Source organism: Rissa tridactyla, chromosome 2, assembly GCF_028500815.1.
Source record: "Rissa tridactyla isolate bRisTri1 chromosome 2, bRisTri1.patW.cur.20221130, whole genome shotgun sequence".
NCBI lineage: Eukaryota > Metazoa > Chordata > Aves > Charadriiformes > Laridae > Rissa > Rissa tridactyla.
In genome coordinates, this window is record NC_071467.1 from 117,936,142 (window position 1) to 117,958,369 (window position 22,228).

General features: G+C 42.2%; 1 protein-coding gene across 1 annotated transcript; it reads right to left on the reverse strand.

The window, feature by feature from the left end:
• Positions 1 to 350: 350 nt before the first annotated feature.
• On the reverse strand, positions 351 to 21,649 carry CRTAP (cartilage associated protein). Its single transcript, XM_054192913.1, has 7 exons — positions 21,125 to 21,649; positions 18,092 to 18,241; positions 17,327 to 17,498; positions 15,158 to 15,286; positions 13,446 to 13,591; positions 10,960 to 11,043; positions 351 to 1,086 (listed from the first exon to the last, which is right to left on the reverse strand). Exons 1-7 carry the CDS (start codon positions 21,581 to 21,583, stop codon positions 1,027 to 1,029), a joined length of 1,200 nt encoding a protein of 399 aa, XP_054048888.1. The 5' UTR covers positions 21,584 to 21,649; the 3' UTR covers positions 351 to 1,026.
• Positions 21,650 to 22,228: the final 579 nt, after the last annotated feature.

A 22,228-nucleotide genomic window follows, 5' to 3' on the forward strand; every position in this document is an offset into this window, starting at 1 on the left:
ATTTCTGCTCTTCAGGAGTCTTGTGCACTAATTCACTACTCACCTCTAACACAGTAATTTCTGGGCCTTCAAAGTACTTCTGTATAGGACTCTGCCATATAGTTAATAAAAATGTCAGGAATTCATATGCAAATATTTTTCACGATTCCACTTCAAATTGCCTCCGTCTCCACCTGTACTTACTTCTGGATGAAAAATCTGCAGATAGTCCCTCAAGAGAGAAAAAAAACATGTGAACTGTTTTCTACAGAACAGAATACTAAACACATTGGCCATCATTATTTTATAAAAGACAGGTCCTGCCTCACACAGGAACCACAAGTTGTTTCAATAGAAAGAGTAAGACTTGGTAAGAAGAAGGAAATATTTATTATTCAGTTCTAAGTGACCTCAGTTTCACATCATGGAATTTCCTTTAGTTTTGAAGAAAGATCAACACTGCTTACAGAATTCTTCAAGCAATTTTTACAAGATCACTACTTGTGCTTTGTTAATCATCGTATTTCAGCTATTTAAATGCATCTTAATATCTTTCAGCTGCACTGGGGTTCAGTATCACTTTATTCATCATCACAGAAAAAGACATATATAAATAATACAATACATAGCTCAGAAAGTCTAAAGGAACTGTAATGTCTTCCACCGTTCGTAATCTGACAAAAGTTCTTCGGAATTTAGCTGTACTGTTTGTTATAACTTAAGTAGAACAGCACCAAAATGAGGAACCTTAGTGTTAGCCCAGAAAACACAAATAGTCTGCTTTGTTGTGTTTGTGTAAAGGAAAGAAAGCTCACGTGGAAAACCTATAAGCACCAATTCTGTAAATGCACAGTGAAATGCCATGCTCACGGAAAAGTCAGTCCAGCATGGAAGTGACCTTTCAGGAGTGGATTTTGTGATGTAAAGTGGAGCTTAAAGGAGCAGCTTTGAGGTATATCTAACTGGAACTACAGGTGACCAAAAACAATAGTAAGGAGCAATGGTGAGTCTTCACTTTTGTAAAATACTTTGTGGTGATTCCACCCATCAGGATTCCTTCTTTTCCTCTACTTCTAACAGCTCATCAAGGAATTCCACAACTTCACCCTAGAAAGGATTAAATTTAACAGAAACAAGTTAACCCTGTACTGCAAAATCAGTTGAAACTTTTAACCATTTTAATCAAAACATAAACTGTAATAATAGGTGTCGAAACACCCTTCATACAGAAGCTAGCACAACAAGCCTATAAAATGCAAGTAAATGGCTTGTACAGGGGTAGCACAAGTACTCATGGTGTCATACAGACCTTAAAAGAAGGAAATGTTACACTTCACAGTAAATCCTCTTTTAGTTTTTCAGGTATTTAAATAGAAAATTAAATCCTCAAACTTAGACACTAGAGGCATAAATGCTTAAAGCACCTGATAAATTAGGAAACTGTTAAAATACAGTAAAGCATTAAAAAATCTTAGAAAGCTTCAAAATTCAAAGCAAAAGTGTTTTGTAGAACCATAACTTTGACTTTGCATCTGCCTGCTCTAACTGTTTATGTCCTGTTATACCCTTCAACCCATACCTTCTTCTCCCTTTTCAACCACGGATATTCACATGCCTTTCTTCAAGGCAGCAAAAAGGTAAAGAACTTAGATAGAGATACTAGAATGTTTCCCATACCAGAAACAAATACATTTGTTTTAGATTCAGACCAGAAAATATTGTATTTGCAAGCTCCACTCTGCTAATGCAGGCTACCAACACAACATAACAATCCAACCTTCTTTATTTAAACTACTCCTGATGTGGTTATATGTCATATACCATAGTCAAATGTCTTCCTGCAGTCAGTACTTTGGGATGATACAGCCCCACCAGATGGAATTTACTACAGTAACTACAGTAACTGAACAAAAACCTGTTGTAATCCCTTTCAGCCCAATGTAACACCTTCAGTAGTGAAAAGCAAGTACCTAACAGCAAATGTGCAGCAGCTCTTCAGACTACTCAAAACTGACCGTAGCAGCCCATCTGCTGGCACCCTCAGAAATACGAGTGTTTTCCAGTTTGCCCTCCATTGCTACGTTCAGAAACAACACTGCCTGAGATGGGAGACCCCAGGGGAATGCCTGTACATATATTCAATTTTTGATACAACTCTAATACTGAGCTGTAAGAGAGATGTGGATGCTCAACGTTACATTTCCAATCTTTCATTCTAAGAACTACAGTGTTCTGCTAAACTGTCTTAATTTACCTGTGTGTTTTTTAAACTTTCCTGTCCTTCCTTTCTTGACATAGATCTACGTTCTAAAAAGGTCTTAAGATGTCGTTGAAGCTTTTTCCAAAACAAATCATCACTTTCTGATAGAAAAATATTTTGCTGGAAAATCTGATCAGCTCTTACTCACTTTCATATTTAAAATAATGTGAATTTCTAACAGTTATGTTGAAAGTAAGTCATCCTTGCTTGAATGCTCATACTCCCTCTTCCTTTCACCTCCGTTCCAAGTCTTTGTGAATTGTATTAGGCTTCTGAGCCTGCTCAATGAAGACTGCAAACAGTATTTACAATCCTAATTAAATTTTAAGCACATTTTTGTCTAGAAAGGTATTCCTTAGGAAGACAGCATCTTCCAGACACATGCAGTTTGAGACTCAAAATTTTACAGTTTTCTATTCTGGTGAGGAAAGGGGGTTAAAACCACTATCAGTGAAAATAATAAGAGGAAATAAGAGAATTTTTGTCTATTTTGAATACAACAATTATATTATGGATACGGTGATTAAAAATATTAACATCACATTTTTCAGAAGTGCGATTGGCAAGGAGAGGAACAATGAGAACGAAGCAAAGAAAAATAAAAGCAGGAAGAAAGCTGGCTGAAGTAACTGCTGCTCTTGTTCCCTGCTTCACAGTTCCATCTTAAAAGACTGCTGAGTTTTTGCAACTATGAAGTGGTTTTAGCAAGTCCTGAAGGATGGCAATATATTTTGCTTTGAATTTGTTCAAAACATCTAAGTATCCAATTCAATAAAAACACAAGAAAAGATGCCAGCACTTTCATATTCCCTACTTGTCTTCCTGGTTGCAGGAAATCTGGCAATTGGAAAACAGGAATTCGACATTTCTGCACGTTTTCCTTTGTTAGAAGTATTTTGATTGCCTAAGGAGCCCAATCGTGGGAGGAACTCAATACCACTTGACAAATGCACATGAAGAAAATAGCCACTAGGTCCAACAGTCGCTATGCGAGCAGCCGAAAGTTACAGAGACAGAAGCACAGAGGACTTCAGGTCAAGTTTTATAGCACAGCTCCTAAAACTGTGGGCACGAGCATTTGGGTGCCTCTTGAAGGACTACAGACAGGCAGATCTCATTAACTCTGAACAGAGTTACGAGACTGGGAATAGAGGGCTCTACTGTCCTACTGTACTACTACTACAGGGGTCCCAGATATAATTCAGACCGATTCTTTTACACCCCAGGATCATAGTTTAATGAAAGAATAACAGATATTAAAAAGGATTTCTCTCCTCGGTCTGCCTGCAAAGACAACCCTCAAAACGTAAAAATCTGAGAGGTAGGGTGAAAGGCATAAGCATCTATTCTATGATTCTATGATCTGAATAGATGAGCCAGAATTAAGTATAAGGAAGACGTGGGGATTTCAACATTGCACCTTTGGTAACTCAGCCATATGGGAACTTAATTCAATTCATACTATTGTCATGCTCATCAGTAAGGTAGGATATTTCAGAAGACACAGAAGATCCAGACAGGATTCAAGTTTTTTTCTTCTGGTATGTCTTCAAATCCAGAAACATGTAAGAAGCCTAGGTTTTAAAAGGAAAAGGATACTTAAAAGCAACAGTATTTGAAAAAAATAAAATTGACTGAAATCTGAAATCTCTAGTGCCTGAAATTGATCTCTCAAGTACAGTATGAAGGAAGCTGTTGTGGTCTAATGAGAAGTACTGGGGAGTGAGAGAAGTTGAATTATGGCAAAAATATAAAAATAGCTGCCGAAACAATATACATACAGAAAATATGCTGTAATGCAACTGAATAATTGCCTGGATGTTGGTTATTTTTGAAAAGGCAAAAACTCCAGATTGCAGTTACAGACAAACAAAACCTGTAGTTAAAGTACTTTTGCCTGTGCCTTTATGGTCAGAATGTAAAACATTTGCAAGTTGCCCATAATGTGGTTGTCAGCCTAATGAAAAGGTGATAACGCTACGTCAGAAGAGCTGATCACATTGTCACACTAGCAGCTATGGCCAGACTGATCGCTGTCCTTGCCCCGTTAGCACTCACTTGACATCGCATCAGGCATTTTGCATGACTGAAGTCAGCAAATATTTCACAGGTGTTCATTCCACAGAAAAAGCCTTCTGCCCACTGATACCTAATAACTTCATAACTTCATGCTGGCCTGCAGACATGGAGTCTGAAAATGATTCTCTGATACTACTTAAGTATTCAGTGTGACAGAGTTCCTCCTATTATAGGATCTTTGGCTCCTTAATGAGGAGCCTACCTACCTTAATAAGAAAGACAGCAAATTTTATATGCAAAGTCAGCTGCAAACCCATAATTCTTTCTGCTGCCAGCTACTAGAGGGGACAACAGCCACCCAGCTCTAATGCAGGTCACATAAATATGCTGCTCAGACACAGTGCTGATGTAAATCAGTGTTGAGCAATATATGGCCCAAAGCGTGATGTAGCTGTCTGGCTGGTAGCTAGTAAATTAGTATGTGAAGTCTGACTAAGCTCGGGGAAGAGGAGGGTTTGCCGCCAGACCAGTACATGTCTGATAGTTAGGCAGGCAACAACTGGGAAGTACACGCATCTGGACTGCTTGGTCAGCTGCAGCGAAGCACGTCCTTGTTAGCAAGCTGGCCTTCGGTCCGCAGTCATTGCCTCCTGGTTTACGCTGGAGGAGTACGTGCTGCAGGTACAACAGCTCTCCCGGCACCCTGCGACCTCCCTCCCTGTGCTACCAACCTCTTCCCTCTCCCAATCCAGGGACGGTCAGTGAAAAGTGCGAGTGACAGCAAGGATGTATGGGAAGAGATGGGACAGGTATAGCCTGAAATATGGGAGGCATGATATCGAATAGCAGCTGGGGAATGCTCCCAGACTGGTGGGAGCAGTAGGAAGAATCAGAGAAGCTGATCTGATCAACTGGAGCCTCTAATTATCTGTCAGATATGCAAACTGAGCACCCTTGGCTTAGATTAACAACTGAACAGAGATACAACAGAAATAAAAAGTTTTGTACCACAGTAAGTAATTCAAGAAGGCTTTACAGAGTGAGTAGGTGGATTATAATAAAAAATAATTTTAAAACAGAGTTCTTGGTCAATTCTGAATAAGCTAACCCAGGCTGGTGAGATTGGTGCACTATTATAAGTGAAGCTAGAGCATTTCAAAAAATAAGTCCTAAAAAGGAGAAAAATGCAGAACTCCTCACTTATTACCGCAAGCTGAGTGTCCAAGACCAAGGTACACACTGGGCCAGGGATTGTTGCCGGCCCTTCCTTATGCAATATTAAATGCTGCATTCACACACACAAAACACAACCCCTTAGAAGAAACATCTGTACTTTGGAGACTCCCAGCCAGCTATTAAAACAAACAGTAAAGAGGAAAAGCTACCAATACATGGCTCAGTTATGGCCCACTTGAGACTGATCGTCCAGCACCAACTTTTCTTTCGACAGCAGCATTTAAAAATAGTAGCAACCAGTTGCTCACTGACAGACCCAGACGCTTCGCCTTTGGTTGCTAAGACTAAGTATTGCCTTCTACGTAGCAAATATTAATCATTCATGGGTCCTTGCCTCCACCTACAATCTGTTCTGTCCTTTCTCAGTGAGGACTGGAAAAGTTCTGGGGAAAAAAGTAGCTATCTTGCAATAACCCATACTTTCCATGCAGATCTGCTGATGGCCTTTTCTATAGGGATTCCATATGCACTGCAGTGCGACAGCCTGTTCTTCAGGGAAGTAACAGAGAATATTAAAATAGTGTTCTAGAATGAATTAAGATCTACAGAAAAATATTATTACGGACATGCTTTCATGCATGATTATTAGTGATTGAACAAGAAACAGCCTTTATTCTAACTCATACAACAAACAGCCTTAAGAGACAATACACAGAGCAAGAAGCATTGGCTGGATCCTTGTTTCCTTATAATCTATGACCTAGAAGGAAAATATTTATCCCACAAAATGTCCCCTGGCTGTCCTTCACAGCAAAAATTCAGATTTTGCTAAAGCTCAAAGAGCTTAATGACTGGGAATTTGTTCAACACTGAGAGTAACACATTTGACTCCCTTATGTATTGGGTGTAGGTGGCAAGGTTGCCGTAGTGGGAAGGGTTGCAGGGGTGGCCTCTGCGAGGAAAGGTCAGGACTGCCCTGTAACTAATGAGTAGTTGTCCTGTAACTGCCCCTGTAACTAATTTGAGTAACTAATGGGAGTAGTGACAGAGAGTTAGGTTTTGAAAAACAGCGGATTTTGTTCAAGGACAAATAAGCATCCTGCAAGATTGAAGAAAAAGATTTGATATGGACAACTGTCAAGGATGCGTGCTCCATGGGCCTAACAGAGCCCGCAAGCGCACACCACAGAGCCCACTAGCCAGTGATATTTTTTGGGGGGACACATTATTTCAGGATAACAGTAAGGCATGTGTCAATGAGTGGCTCAGCCTGAAAGGTTTATTCAGCCTCCGACCAAGAAAAAGTTCCTTGATCTAACCTTCAGTTAAAACACGAGAGTTCACTGTAACCACCTCAAAGCCCTCCCAGATCCTCCATGAGCAGTACAGACCAGGCTGGACATTCCTTGCATTCTAGCAGGGGAAAAAAAAAAAAAAAAATAAAAAAAATCCCTCAATTCTTCGTGCAGAAAAATTATTTGGCCCTTAACTTGTTTATTTTTCAGATACTTAGTCCACAGTGTGACCCACTGTCACATGCTTTTAGGTTTTTTTTTCCTCCGATATTAAAAGAGCTTAGTTGTTCTTTACATGTATGTTAACTACTTTCTCAAATATTTTTCCATTTCAGTTTTTAATGATATATTCTGAACATGTAACTGTTCTCTTCCCATGTACTATGGGAGACTGCAGTACACTGCAGTTATTACAATAGTATTTTACAGTAATCCAATAAATGTGCTTTCCTCTTAACATTTTTATAATGCCTATAAAACATGAGTCAACCCAGTTTCAGAGCAACACGGCTCCCGTTGCACTGAAAATAGAAGCCTTCGAGTGGCCTTCCAGTGAGCTCTACCTATGCTCTCTTGCCTGCTGTATGCTGCACGCAGACGCTTAAGAAAATCTGGGCAGGTAAAAATTCCTCCTGATGTCAGTACCTGCAACTTGGGGACATCCTGCCATATAAGCCCAACCGCGCTTGCAGCTTCTGATGGTAGGCGGTTTAAATGGAAGAAGGAACACCTTTGACCATGATCCGCATCCAACGGTAAAGAAGCAAGAGGGGAAAGCAGGAAGTTTCTGGAGAGCCAGCCACATGGGCAGTATCGCCACGAGGAAATGATGATGAAAAAAAATATTTTCTTTTTTCTTTAAAGAAGCGTATGTTAAACAGGGACCATAACAATGCCATTTAGCTGACAAGTCTCTCTGAAACAGCTGCCACCAGCTCTTCTCAGTGTAGCGGTGCTATGGTGGCAGCGCTGGCCTGAGGTCACAGGCAGGGCAGGGTTTACAGATCTGCATTTATGACTTGCCGTTACGAGCGCACTTGTGTAACTCATTTGAACATATGCAAAAAGTGAGTTAATAAAGCTGAAAATATGTTGCTAGCAATTCCTGAACAGAAAAATAGGCTGAATTCAGATTATTATATGCTATCAGTAGTCCACTGGGCCCTCGTGCTTTGATGCTATTCCATATGTTCTCTTTCCACCAGTCACATTAGTTCAAGACTTATTCTCCTTTGCACCACACTTACGAAAGGAGCACTGGAATTTCAGCTACTATACAAATGGACACACACATTACATACAAATAAAAAGAACAAAATGCCAAAAAAGCGGGTCAAAGCTGCCGACAGTTTTTCACCTACTGATTAAGTACTGAAAGAAAAATCACACTGTAGGATCATCTCAGCCAAACACTGTTGGTTCTTATGTAACTTAGAACAGCTAAGTAGCTATCCCTGAAAAAAATTCCTCAAGAACACCGATTTTATGGGCCAGAAACATGTCTCATACAATTAGTGCAGTGCTGAAGTTATATCTACACTAGCTGAGTATCTGGCTCTTAACGGCATTTCAGTTTGCCATTTAAATCTGTGCAATACCAGGAGTTGTATCTATTATAGCCCTTATGCATTACACATCTGAACAAAAATCAAAAAGCTTGACTATCCATGGCCAACCGAGATGACAACACTGTGTAATGTTCTTTTAACTTCACTGTGGAAAACTGTGAGGATATTTAATAATAATTACTTTTAAGAAAAAGTAATTTGTAGCTAGTTGGCGCTAATATTCTCTGTCACCTCTACCGTGTTAAATGTTTGAACTAGAGTTTTTCATTTCCTTGTGGAAAAACATTAATAAAGTAACACGAACAGGACAGTATTTCTTGCAATGACATGTGCAAAAATCATTACTGTATGTTCCAGCCTCTGCAATTACTGCAATGTATTACTGGAAGAAGCTACATGTTCTCACTTGCTTTGCTAATGGGATTTAAAAAGACACATGGATGATCTGGGATACGGGAGCACCGAGAAGTCTGAATAAAGTGAGATTCTCCACTTGGGAATAATGACGTATTCACATAAGAAGAGCTCCTTTTGCCACATCAGTCCTTTTGCTTCACTCAAGGAAACGGAATGATTTTTTTCTGCAGATTATTTTATGGGCTTGTTGGCCCACAGGCAACTTCACAGACAGCAAACACGGACCACAGGAACTCACAAAAGGTATGGCCTATGGCCCAAGAAGCACATGGTTTAAATAAATAGAGCGCACTGAGAAGAGAGGTTGCCTCCATACTTAACAATTTTTAATAAAGCTTTTACTGTAACACCTTATCTGGGTTTTTCATCAGTTTTCAGCATTCCTGTGGAATAAACTTTTCTATCCACGCCAGGAGAAATATTAAAAAAAAAAAAAATTCCACTTACACTACCAGGTCCTGCCCATGTAGCAGAAACTGCAAGGTAGCGATTTTACCTTTGTGCTATTCCTGCTCTGTCTGGACTCCCTGGAAGCCAAAGACAAGTTCTGGTAGCCAGGGATTTATGAGTTCATTACCAAAAGCCAGAGCCAAGCCAGAGGCATGGACAGCCTCCATCCCTCCCAGGTTCTTCAGCCCTAGTAAGGTAGGGCACAGAAGCCCTTTAGCTCTTCCCCGGAAGAAGAGAATGGTAACTTTCCTAATAGTGTGGGGTCGGGATATCTGTGGCATGATCTGTCCCAGCAATTTTGGTTGTTTAACCTAAACATATAATCCAGTGTAATGTGACTTCCTTGACACTATCCCAGAAGTCTAATTGACGTTTCCACTGTAATTGCCTCCTGCAGTTTGCAAGGTCATTTGTAATTGCACCGGTGAAATGGGCTACAGGAATGAATGCCAGCAAGTGAACGCTTGTTTATCCTATACACAGCGCTTGAGGCTGAAGATTGTTTCTATAAGCCCTTCCTGTAACAACATATGGGGAAAGCCCTCGCAATGGACTGCTTCTCCCATTCCTTAATTACTCATCCCTGTGTTTTGGAGCAGCAGATGTGAAAGAAGGAAAAAATTACAGATTAAGTTTATGCCTAACATAAGAAAACATTATGGGCAAAGCACAAACCAACAAGGGAATATAAAAAAGCGCTCAAGTTATTTCACACGCTGATGAAAATCCATACAGACTAGTCCTCATCTAAGCTTAACCTTATAACAAGCTTATTAAACTGTCTTTCACAGAATTTTATCACAATGGAAAGTCTTCCTAAAGTCTGGTAACAATGGCAATGGAATTTTACGTATAGAGTTGTTTTCAGGTCACTAGCATACTGAAGGCAGCACAGACATATTATTACTTCTCCACTACAAAAATATTCTCTCTCCCTATGTGCTGGATAACATAAAAATTGCAAAGGTGATTTCTTTTTATAACATAAATCATCTTTCTCTTTTCTAACTAAAAAAGATCTAAGCAGTCCTCATTACAAGTACCCTGCCCCATGCCATAACAGAACATAGCTGCCAATGCCAGCAATGAACTATTCCATCGTTTGAAGATTTTTTTAAACTCTTAAATTAAAGGTTCCAAAAACAAAGCAAAACAAAAGGCAATCCAAAGCCTCTATGATTTATAATTTAATTTCAGCTGTGGGAGACAAAGAAATGCTCTTTCAACAATTTAACTACTTTTCTTGCACAAAAAATCCACTTTACATATTTCCAGTGTAATAGTAGTCATTATATGTTATTCAGCCATGAACTCCAACCATTTAAGAAGCAAGACTGGGTGACCAAAACATTACTGTGCAGGAAAAAAACACCAGATAACAAGCCTTCATTTTGACAAAAATGACAATTTAGGTGGTTACTTCTGGACAAAATTATAAGGATCTTTAATTTAAACAACATTTCAGAAAACAATACCCAGAAAAACGTTGGGTTTAAATATATATACTACTTCTCTGCCCCCTGGTGTTGCAGCTTGCAAAGCAGATTTTCTCTTTTTGTAGGCTTAGTGCATTATATTTACCTTTGTGTTAATACTGTCCATATTTTTTAAAATGGTATGTGATGTTCTTTGGGTTTGTTTCTTATATTCCATTTACAAAAGTTTATGATAAATTGGTCAAGGTACAAGAAGATTTTTCCATATTAGCTAAGTCCTGGAATTCCATCTATGTATCATCTTCACTTTAATGTGATTGCTGGTTTTTTGACCACAATTTCCTTTCTAGAAAACTCACCTCATCATCATCCATCAGATGTTCCTTCGCGAATTCATACATTTCCAACTGGAGTGTGGTTATGTTGTGGTATCGAACTGCCTCCTATCAAAAACCAAAATTTCTGTGTTACTTTTGGGTAGCAAGACATGGAAGCATCATCACATGTCACCTGAAACTACTCCAGTGAAGTCAGACCCAGACTTAGTAGAAGGTAGGTCCCAGGGGGGTGTTAAAATGTTTGAGAAAGGAAATAGCGGAACAACAAGCAGCGTATCTGATGTCTTCCGTGGATCTGTCTAAGCACAGGCTGCAACGGTGTGAGAAGAACAAAGCACTCTCCTCTTTCTCATGTTTCAAAGCATTGGCGAGTCTGAGAATAAGGAATGAGACTGCCAGAGCTGAGCAGCAGCCTGTGCCTGCATTCCAGCGGGCTTTGGAAGTGAGAAAGCCTCTGTCTCTCGGTGCGCTGGCGTATGGCGGCAGGCAGTTCTGGGAAAAAGACACTAAGCTCTTTTGCATGATAATGACTCACCACCCCAGCCTGAGTCTGGGCGAGGGACATTCCACACCATCACCCACCTGTCCCTCCTCACTTCCCCGGCTGTGTGCCTGGACAGCACAGTTTAGCTCAGTCACCTACTCTCTTATTTGTGAATACCAAGTGTAACCTACTTTGATTATCCCATTTAACTCTTTTTGGGAGAAAACGATGTTCTTTCACAAGAACATCTAAAGCTTAGTGGCAGAGCCAAATGCTGCTGCCACCCCATTACCACTTTGTGAAAATAAACCAGAGGCATTATGGTTTTCATGGCAAGTGATTAGGACAGCAAGCAACTTCTGTTCATAGTCACATGGATCAAAGCATATGAAAATACAGCTGTGTGCATTTAATATTTTATATTTAAAAATTAAATTATCTCTAGTCCCCAGCTCCTGAGAAGTTATCAATGAAACATTCAGAGTTAATGTGTAGGGCCCTTGTTCTGCCCCCTCTGCACACGTATGCCAAATCTCTCTGTGGCTTGCAGTTTTATACTGTTGCCACCCCTCACTCCTACCACCATCAAACATTGTCTCCAACATGGCTATAAAGCACAGTTCTGTTCCCAAAAGCAGTGACAAAGGAGTGGTCCTTTTCCCCTCTGAGCTCAGAATCACTACTACTGCCTGAAAGAACTAAAAGCATTTTTGATGTCTTCTGTCCCAGTTGGCCCCGCAGGGTAGGCCTGGGTTTCCAGTGTACAGATAAAGTGTGTTGCACAGAACTCAACAGCTTAAATGGAGTGGTATTTTTGACTTGAGCTGGCTGAGAGGAAGGAAAATGTAATCATCAAATCAGTACAAGCTAGAAGGTGCACGCAGGAGCTGCTCTGCAGCGTTGCTACAGAAAAAGCCAGTCACTTAAGCACATATATCTACTGAGCTGTATGCCGCCTTAAGAATCAAGGGATATACCTTTGGGCCAGTACAGGTCTCAGTGACCAAGGTGTCTGCAGAAGCAACATGGGAAAGGCAACTGGAACATCACCACTGTTGCTTCAGCTAGGTTAACCTAAATGACTCTTCCACAGGGAAGTCATGCCGTAAGAGAAAGAGAAGGCACTAAATTTAACTTCTGGAACATGTATTGCTAATGACTAACTACTTGTACAGCACGTACCACTGATGCCTAAGGAGTCACTCAGGTGTCACAAAGCAGTTAATTCAGTTGCACGACATAAATCCTGGTAACAAGAAATGACAGAACATCCAACTTGATTGTCAGAGTCCAGGCTGCAGGACTCCAGAAACACAGCAAAAATGCTTTTATATGTAAAATTTTTCTGGACACAGAAATTTAAAAACAGCATAGAAACCCATTTTCCAAGTAATTTTTCAAAGCCAGATCACAATCACTACTGGATGGACTGATGTTTACTGTGTGTTCTTTGCAGCAAGTATTCTAACTCAGATAATTAGGTGCAATATGGTCGTGAACCTTTTTCCATCCTCATCCACCAAACTATGTTCTAAATGCAGTAAGTGGAAAGTGAGTTTAGCTGGGGTTATCGTATCCGGACACATTCCAAAGCATACAGAAGCTGAAATAACAAGCAGGTGAGCAACTACATGTTGGCAAATAATAAGTGATTAACAAAAGCCTGAATGTCACGGGAGTGGTCTTTTCATCAGATTTCAGGGGCCAGCTGCTTTATTTGTCGAGGTAAATAAAGATGTAAATATACTAAGTGGCAGACAAGTACCAGCGTAATTTACTCATCATCATACCATATTATATCCTGTTGTAGTATATTTCAACACAAAGGGAAGAACTATAATGAGATTCACCATCTACATTACATAGTACATCTCTGTGTAAAACTTTCTATATGGTTTTAATAAAACATTATGTGTTTAACTCCAGAATTAATAGATAACCCCCATTTTCAAAACCTCTGACCCAGTGAGTTTCAGGGAAATATCTGAATGTGTCTAGAAGGCATTTTAAGTAATTCACCTACCGATCTGGGCTGAAAATCCTCTTCTTTAAGTCCCCATTTGTCTTTGTGGTACTGATAATATACCATGTTCTGCTTCATTACTTCATCTTTCTGGTCAAACAGAAGGTAACTAGCAGCACAAGCAGCTGCATTCTTCATGTCATTCACTAATTAACACACAAAAAAATCCAGATAAGGTAAATGAACAAATTCCTACTATTATCTAAGTTCTGAAAAACTCAGATGGAAACAGGACCCATTTTCTATCTCCCCACCAGCTGCACAGAAAAAAAATAATTGCTTCCCAGGAGGGACATGCTATTTTTGTGTTCTGAAACAGGTAAGGCCATGATTCAGAAATGGGGACTTACCTCTGATGGTTTTCTATGAAAATCCTAACCAAATGTCCCTCCCAGGTATCCCAGTATCGGCCCACAGCTTGGTGATCCCCACTGGGACATTTATTAAAATACAAAAAAATAAATTAAACCCCCCCCACTTCTTTGTACTAGAATTGACAAAGAGTCAATGTGTAAAACGTGCAGTCAAACAACACAAGCAGAAGCCATTAATGGCTTTCTGTTACATGGATGGATGTATCTTCCCTTTGACGTTGGAGCCTGCAGGAGCGGCTGTAACAACTACATGTGTTCTTTACAGTGCAAGTAGTTCCTCAAGAAACCACAAAATTCACTGAATGATTTACCTATCAAATGGTTAATCACTGAGCACCAGAACAATACAATTTCTGTTAAGTGGTCCCCTCTTTCTTCAAAACCCACTTAGCCCCATGTGCACCATTCTAACAGGATTACAAGAATCCACTAGAAAATAGTGAACGGTATGAAAATTTTGGTAAGTTTGTCTGTGGAAGAAATTCTGAATAGTAAATTGAAAATTAAGTGTTCATTCCCTAGAATGAGTGGTGATATGTTTAATGTGTTGCCTTGAAGTTACAATCTTTCTTCTATCTAACTGAATGAGTTAGAAATTTAAGAAAAAAATTCTTGTTAGAGCTATACATTCAGCTGCTTAACAACCATGTGGGCCTGAGAGCTTGACCAGCATGGTCAAATCATGTTTTTTTGTACACAGGTGTACAAAATGGGTCTGTATCATTGCATGTGTTCCAGTGTCTCAGGAAGCGAGGAAGCGGCTGACACTGTTTACCCTAACGTGTTACATTACGAGTTACTTCAAAAAGGCAGAAGGGTTGGTGTATCATTTAAACACCTAAAATACATATGATGAGCGTTTATCATTTATATGAAACTCTGAAAAGCATAAGCAACTTGTGCTGTCAGTAGGTATCACACAAAGAATGAAGGGCAGTGATGGATCAGATCACACTTACTCTGTAAGGACCTCATTTTTCCAACACCCAAGTGGAGACCTGTCATAACCATGTCATAACCACTTAGAACAGAGGGGCCTGCCCGGGGCAAAATCCAGCCCTTATGGGACTTGTGTTCAGCAATTTATTTTGTTATGGACAATTTTATGAGCCCCGGGCTCTATGAATAATATTTATCTCCCATGTCTGTTAACTACAGTCATACAGGGAGAAAAAGACGCCAGGCAGCTCAGACTTTCTGCCCCAGAATAGGTTAAAATGCAGATTCTGGAGGCCACTATTTACATTCTAAAGCAATATAACTAGAGGGAAAAGATTATTAATGGAAACTGTCCCACATCATCCCAATGTTATTTAAGCACATTAAATCAGTACTTACATTTATAATAAGCAAACTGCAAGTAATGGTACATGGTGGCCACAAATTTCTCAACAACAAAGCCTCCTATAATGGGTGTCAGATTACTCTCGCATTGCACTTTGCATGCAAGGACTTCAATGTAATGATCTAGAAGGAAGAAAACAACAACACAGGATATGGATAACGCACACTGACATGTTATAACACCTCCCATTAGCTACCCATTAAAGTTTGGCCTTATAAAACCCTCCTGGGTCCTGTGTGTCTGGATCTTGTTGCATGGAAGTACTGAGCACCTCCAAGTCCACTCGAAGTACACATCAAGTACTGGTACTCAGCCCAGCTGTAAAAATCTGTGCGGTCCGGACTTGAAATGTATCAAAGCTGCAATTCCCAGGAACTAAGCAGTTAGGTTTTACTGACACCTACAGGCAGCCTGTGATGGTAGGTTTTATATAGAGTGTTATGGAGTCTTCAGTTATTTCCTAAGTGTGAACTTAACAGTACTATCTTTTGGAAAGAGCCTTTCCGATTTCATTAAATTATTCCATGAATAAGGTCCACATGCTGCCGAGTACAACTGTATCACAGGGAAATACAGCAGGTGACTGCAAAATAGACCTGCAGAGGTGGCCACATTTTGTGCCTGCAGCGCGGATGTTCTAAAAGAGAAGAAAGACGTGAATATGTTGCTCACTACAGAAAAACTTTCAGCCAGAAATGTTTACGTTCACAAGCTTACCCCGTCTACAAAAGCTTGCTACAATGGCATAGCACTAGAGGAGATCTTATCTTCAAGAAAATACATTCAGAGAAAACCTTCTGTCAAAGAATTACAAGCATTTTCAGAATGTATAACATTAGACAACAACACTGAAGAGAAACAGAAAAAACCTCAGAGGCAGAATACCTGGAGCAAGAACACAGTTCAACCCAGGCAGTGCAAGTAAATATGAACTTTCTTATCCCAAGAACAAAGTATTTGAAATGCATGCACACGGCTGTGATGATATTATGCAGTAACTCCTACCTTTCCTTCTCACTGCTGCTGCTGGGAATTGCCCTTTCCTTCTAAGGAGGAAGAGGAAGGATGACAGCAAGTGCCAGTCGCAGCTGAGCATGCACACTGTACTCTTTACAGTGGCTTGGGGGTTATCCTGATGTCAGGGCTCTGACCATTGGGGAAGAAGACCTGTGTTTCTTACTTTTCCGCCTGTGCTTTTACCTTCATGCCTTACCTGCTGTCCTAGACAGCATTATTATTAGTTATGACAGTTATTCCATGTCAGCTGTACTGGTGGATACCAGTTCCACACCGTGTGAAACTGTGGAGCTGCTCTTGTACTTCACATTTATGCATCAACATGTTTCACCTAAGTTTCCCCTCACCAACACATCTGATGGCATTAGGACAAAAAGCTGGGCTGGTATTCCTTCTGGCAACTTAGAAATTCTGTTGCATTTTTCATGTTTTTAAGGTTGTTGAGAAAACATGCAGGCATTCGCCACGCAAATATCGCCAACAACACTGACCCCAGAGGACTGGAGAAATTACTTGTTTCTTTCGCTACCGAAGAGCACAGGAAAGGTGTATGTGCCATTTAGACAACAATCAGAAAAGGTGATGTCCCTTTTCCTTTGCAAAGCAATGGATTTTAAGCTACCTACTTATGAAAAAGAAATCTTACCTGCTAGTAAAAATCTGCTGTAGGAAAGACAAAAAATAGGCAGCAGAACCTTGTTGTATTTATGAGAAAGGAGATATATATCATCAGACATATACAAAGCCCAAAGCAGACTCTGAAGGCAGGCTAACCACTGAGCCTCAAAGGTGGCCAAACTGATACTGAAATGATGGTCAAGAGACCTGCCTGGATAACTATTGCTGGCTGGATGGAGTAGTTGTTATTACTTATTCTGACACACACTTACATTTCCATGTTAACCTGAGAACTCTCTGTCCTGATTTTCTGACAGCCCTCATTTATGTTACAGGGATTTAAAAGTAAACCAGAATTCAAGCAGTTTTCAGTGAATCTGATAAATTCATATTAGCCCAAACTGAGCAGGGGGCACCACGTGCATTTCACACTGCAAACCGAAGAACAGGACTTCAGTAGCCAATCCTACAGATAAACTGAAATGCGCTTTTGGGACATTTTTCCTTAATAATTCCTAACCACTTGCCTGCAATGGAGAGATAGAAGTCTTTAAAATCTTTGATCTCTCGGGAGCCTTCACAAGCTGCTGTACAGTCATCGTAGGCTTTGAAGAAATCAGGAAGAGCCAGCTCCATGTCCGAGATAGATGTTCTCCAATTGTCACCGTTGTATGCTCTCACAGCCCTGATAAAGAGATTCTGAAAAATTGGCAGGAATGAAAACCAGCAGTAACTGATCTGTGGAAAGCTGTGTGTAGATTCAAATACAGTAAATGATGTCTTTGCATTTCTGGATTACTGTATAAGCTGTTATCCAATTAATGTGAGGACAACAAATACAGATGACTAATGGATTTCACCAGAGAACGTAATTCCATTTCAGATCAACAGAAAAGCCTGCTGGACAGAGGGAACAGTGTGATTCCAAAGCACAGGTTTTGACAGAGATTTTCAATGGAATCTTAACCCAAATGTCCTAGTTATTTTAAGCTGTGACACTACACCACTCATGCATTTGAATAACTCTCTGCATCTGCTTAGCTCCAGTAGTGATGTGCATGTAGTAGCTGTCAGGTACGCCACTGTCTATGATTTACTGTGACTTATGGAACAGTGAAAAGCATGAGAGGTGAGAATTACTGAATGCATCAAGAAGGCAGAACAGAGATGATGGAGGAAGACAAGAGGGAGAGTAATAACTGAGAACACATAAGCAAATGAGATCCTTGAATCTCACACAAGAGGAGTAATAGAACAGTTCCAAAAGACCAGACTCTGAATAAAAAATATACCTCATAAGGCTTTGTCTCCAAGTCTTTAATATGTTCCTCAGCATCAGGTATGCTCTTATAGTAGGCCATATTTCTTTGCATCATTTCATCATCTGGATGCTTCAGAAGAAATGTGTGAGCTGCTGCAATAGCTTTTGGAAGATTATTAGCCTAAACAGGGATGGAGAGAGGAGGAAGAGGGGAAAAAAGGTTAATTGGAAAAAAAAAGTTTTGCAGTTTTTGTCAATGAATTTACCTGCAGACTCTATATTGCCAAACATAGTTCTACTGAAACCACAGTCCCAGCAGATACAACGGTACAATAAAACTGATATAATTCTCCTCAGTTGACAAGGCACAAGATTATACTGTTGCTCCTGTGTGGAATTAATCTCACAGCAATTACTGATGCCAGTCTATGGCTACTGGTCAGGAATCATCACTTAGCATGTATACACGATGTTTCTGTCACTTATTCCCCTAGCAGCACAAAAGACAATATTACAATAATATATCTTCCTGATGGTGTAACGAAGTTAGAGCAAACAGCAGGTAATTGTGTCCTAACGTACTCAGTGATTTTCTGCACCAATTTTTAAACTAACTTTAAACCCCATTAAAGATACTTTGTGAAGTATGTATTCCTCATTTACAACTGCATGTGCCAAATACGTATGTACTTCTGTGTGCATGAATTTTTATTTTTTATTTTATATACATACATATTATTATAAACTATATAGTATATATACACATATTTAGGAAGAGTGAAAGTAAAAGTCTTAAGAATTTTTGAAATGTTAAAACCTTTTCCCATCTAGGCAGAGAACCATATGAACCCATGCAGCGTACTGATATGTAGGTGACGTAGAGCTACACCTCACATCTGAAGTAGCTTATGGAAGTGTACATGTAAAAGTATGAGCAAGAATCACAAGCACGTATGCACGTGCACTCTTAAGTTTGCATCCATAAAAGGTACCCTGTCATTTCAGAAAGAAACCTGAGAGACAACTACACCAAAGACAGACTTCAGTTCTAACATGAGCTCTTGCGGCTGTGCCGCTCTAAGTGTCCCAGCGCTGGAACTCTGCCAGCTGCCCTTCCTGGCTGTCCCAAAACTATGTGCTTCCAGTCAGCCCACACGGTGCTAAACGCAAAGGGAAAATCTCAGCTGCACTTTCGTCAAATGCCTGGTTTCTTTTGTGCTTTATGTTTTAGCCCTGTTTGTTGGTAAGCTGACAAGTCTCTCATTTTTGCTTAGTCCTTAATTTGTTCCTTGTTTCAATTTTCACCACTAAAAGAAAAAAAAGGAATGTGTTTCTACAAAAACTTTAAGTGAACTCGGTGGCTATGAGAAAGCTCCCTCCAGAGGAGCAAGCAGCAGCACAGAAACATCTACTCCTGGGATCTAAGACGTGGCAAAATGTCACTGTTGAACCCACCTGAATAAACACACGGTCACTCTCAAAAATGACGTAAAGCATTTCCCCCTGCCTTCTTCCTATATCATAAATGCTGTTGGCGGGATGGGGGGTGGGGGAAATGACATTCCTTTCATGAGAAAACCACCAGCAGGAGAAGGTTCTTTGTACGCAGCAGTTTGTAGCAGTCTGTACCTCTAGCAGGCCCATTCAGAACTCCCCAAGCGAGTGGCAAGAGCTGAGAGCTGGACTACAATCTGATCAGACAGACAACATCAACAACTGACACTAAAGGCAAACCCACCAAAGTGCACTGCTCCGACCTACTGCAAATGTGACTGAAAAGCAGTTTAAAGGGAGAGGGAGGGGTTTCTCCCATTTCCCTCTCACATCCCTCCCTGCCAGGTATTCAACTGTATCAGAAACAGTAAAGTATTTTTTGGTTTTTGCTGCGATCCATACATTGCAAACTTTGTATGTACCACCAGGGGGGAATGAATAGTTAAAAGTAAGGCAAGAAATGGAAACATTTGTGGTGATGTCATTTTGGTATCCATTTACGGCTTTGAGAATGAGAGGAGCTCCCATCCACTCTTACTTACTCAAAAGAAATATGACAAAGGATGACAAGAAGCTACAAAACCAGGATGAAATCTGTTAAAAGAAGCGTGTCCCCAGTCCTGGCTGACCCAAGAGCAAAAAGTAAATACCATTCCAGGGCCAGCATTAGTGTCACACTTCAGCAACCAGCTTTTGCTTTACTCCTTCCTGTGGGCTGCAACAAAAGTGGAGTTTTGCAGGCACCAGGCTACCTGCGAGTCACAGGCTAGGGGCTGCTGCACTTGACAGAACTGGACCAGCAGAGAGCAAGCGAGGAAGATGGACATGCTGAGGGAGAGGCAGCAAGGAGCGCTTGCAATAGCAGAGTGGTGACATGAAGACGCTGAAAAAGTTTTCAGAGAAGGTTAGAAGAAAGTAAGGTAGACGGAAAGATGAGAGGGGCAAGGGTAGGAAGAGCACAACTACAGGACAAGGAGACAGGGTCCAGTGGCTGGAGGTCTGGGAAGAACTGGAAGGGCGAATTGAAGGGACGTGCTGGGGGAGTTGTGGAAGAAACGGTGAAGAGCGAGCTGGATGGTACGGTGTGGGCATGCTGGGGGGAAGACAAGGTGCAGGGCAGTCCCAGTGTGGGTTACATGACGTGGGTGGGAGGAAGGGGCTGAAAAACTTGCTGGGAGTAGATGATGAAGTGCAGGGTGGCAGGGACTGGTGTCCCAACCAGGGAGGGGGAGAAATGGAGGTGGGGCGGATGACAACTGGTGGCTGAACTGGTGTGGAGGAGACGATGGGGAATAAGGCTATGGGCCAGAGCAACCTTCTCTGGGGGCCAGGTGAGAGCTTGGCACAAGAGGAGGCTTTTCCAGCACTGGGCGCACAAGGCATCTGCGTCCATAGAGGCTGTGTGGGGACACGCCACGCTGTCCCCCTCCACTGCAATGCTGACAGGCACGCTTGGCTGGAGGGCGACACCAGAGCAGGCAGGACTTTGGGGAGCCGAGGCCGGGGCGGGGAGCGGGCAGGCAGGGAGAGCCGGGACGGGAGGGAGGATGGATGCAGGTCCGGGCCTCACCTTGAAGTAGGCGAACTGCAGGTACTTGTAGGGCTCCCGTCGCTGGAAGTCCTCCAGCAGGTCGCGGCCGGGCTGGGCCTGGCGGAAGGCGGGCAGCCCCTGCTTGCAGCGCCGCAAGCACTGGGCCCGCCGCAGCACCCCGGCCAGCAGGCGCAGCTCGGCCAGCGCCGCCCCGCCGGCCGCAGGGGGCTGCCCGGCGGCGGCGGCGGGAGGGGGCTGTCCGGCGGCGCTGCAGTTGCGGTGGCAGAAGGCCTCGCTGTCCCGCAGCAGGCGGTAGAGCCGCATGCTGACCTCCAGGTAGTTGACGCTCTCGGGCCAGTTCTCGGTGCTGTACTGGTCCAGGCCGTAGCGGTAGGCGGACTCGAGCGGCATCAGCTCGTCCCGCGGGAAGCTGCGGAAGCTGTAGCGCTCGTACTGCGCCCCCGCCGCCGCCACCAGCGCCGCCAGCGCCAGCCACATGGCCGCCGCCTTCGGCCGCCCCGCCGGCCACCACGTCGCCGCCGCGGGGAGAAGGGGAGCGGCGGGACCGGGGGAGGGACCGGGGGAGGGACCGGGGGAGGGACCCGGTCGGGGGCGGGGCCGGACGGGCTTCCCCCGCCCCCGGGAGGGTGTGCGCGGCCGCGGGGGAAGGTCGGTGTTGGGAACAGCGGAGCCGGGCCGGGGCCGGAGGGTGCTAAGGGCGGCGAAGGGACCTTATCGCTCTCTGCAGCCACCTGAAAGGAGGGTGTAGCGGGGCGGGGGTCGGTCTCTTCTCCCAAGCGACAAGCGACAGGACAAGACGAAACGGCCTCAAGTTGCGGCGGGGGAGGTTTAGGATGGATATTGGGAGAAAATTCTTCACTGAAAGGGTTATCAGACGTTAGAACAGGCTGCCCGGGGAAGTCGTTAAGTCGCCATCCCTGAAGGTATTTAAAAGACATGTAGACATGGTGCTTAGGGACGTGGTTTAGTGGTGGTTTTGGCAAGGCTAGGTTAACTGTTGGACTCGATGACCTTAACGGACCCTTCCAGCCCTGGCGATTCTATGATTCTATGAAAACATCCCTGAATTATCAACGCTGTTTTCTGCACAAATCCAGAACGCAGCCCCATACTAGCTACTCG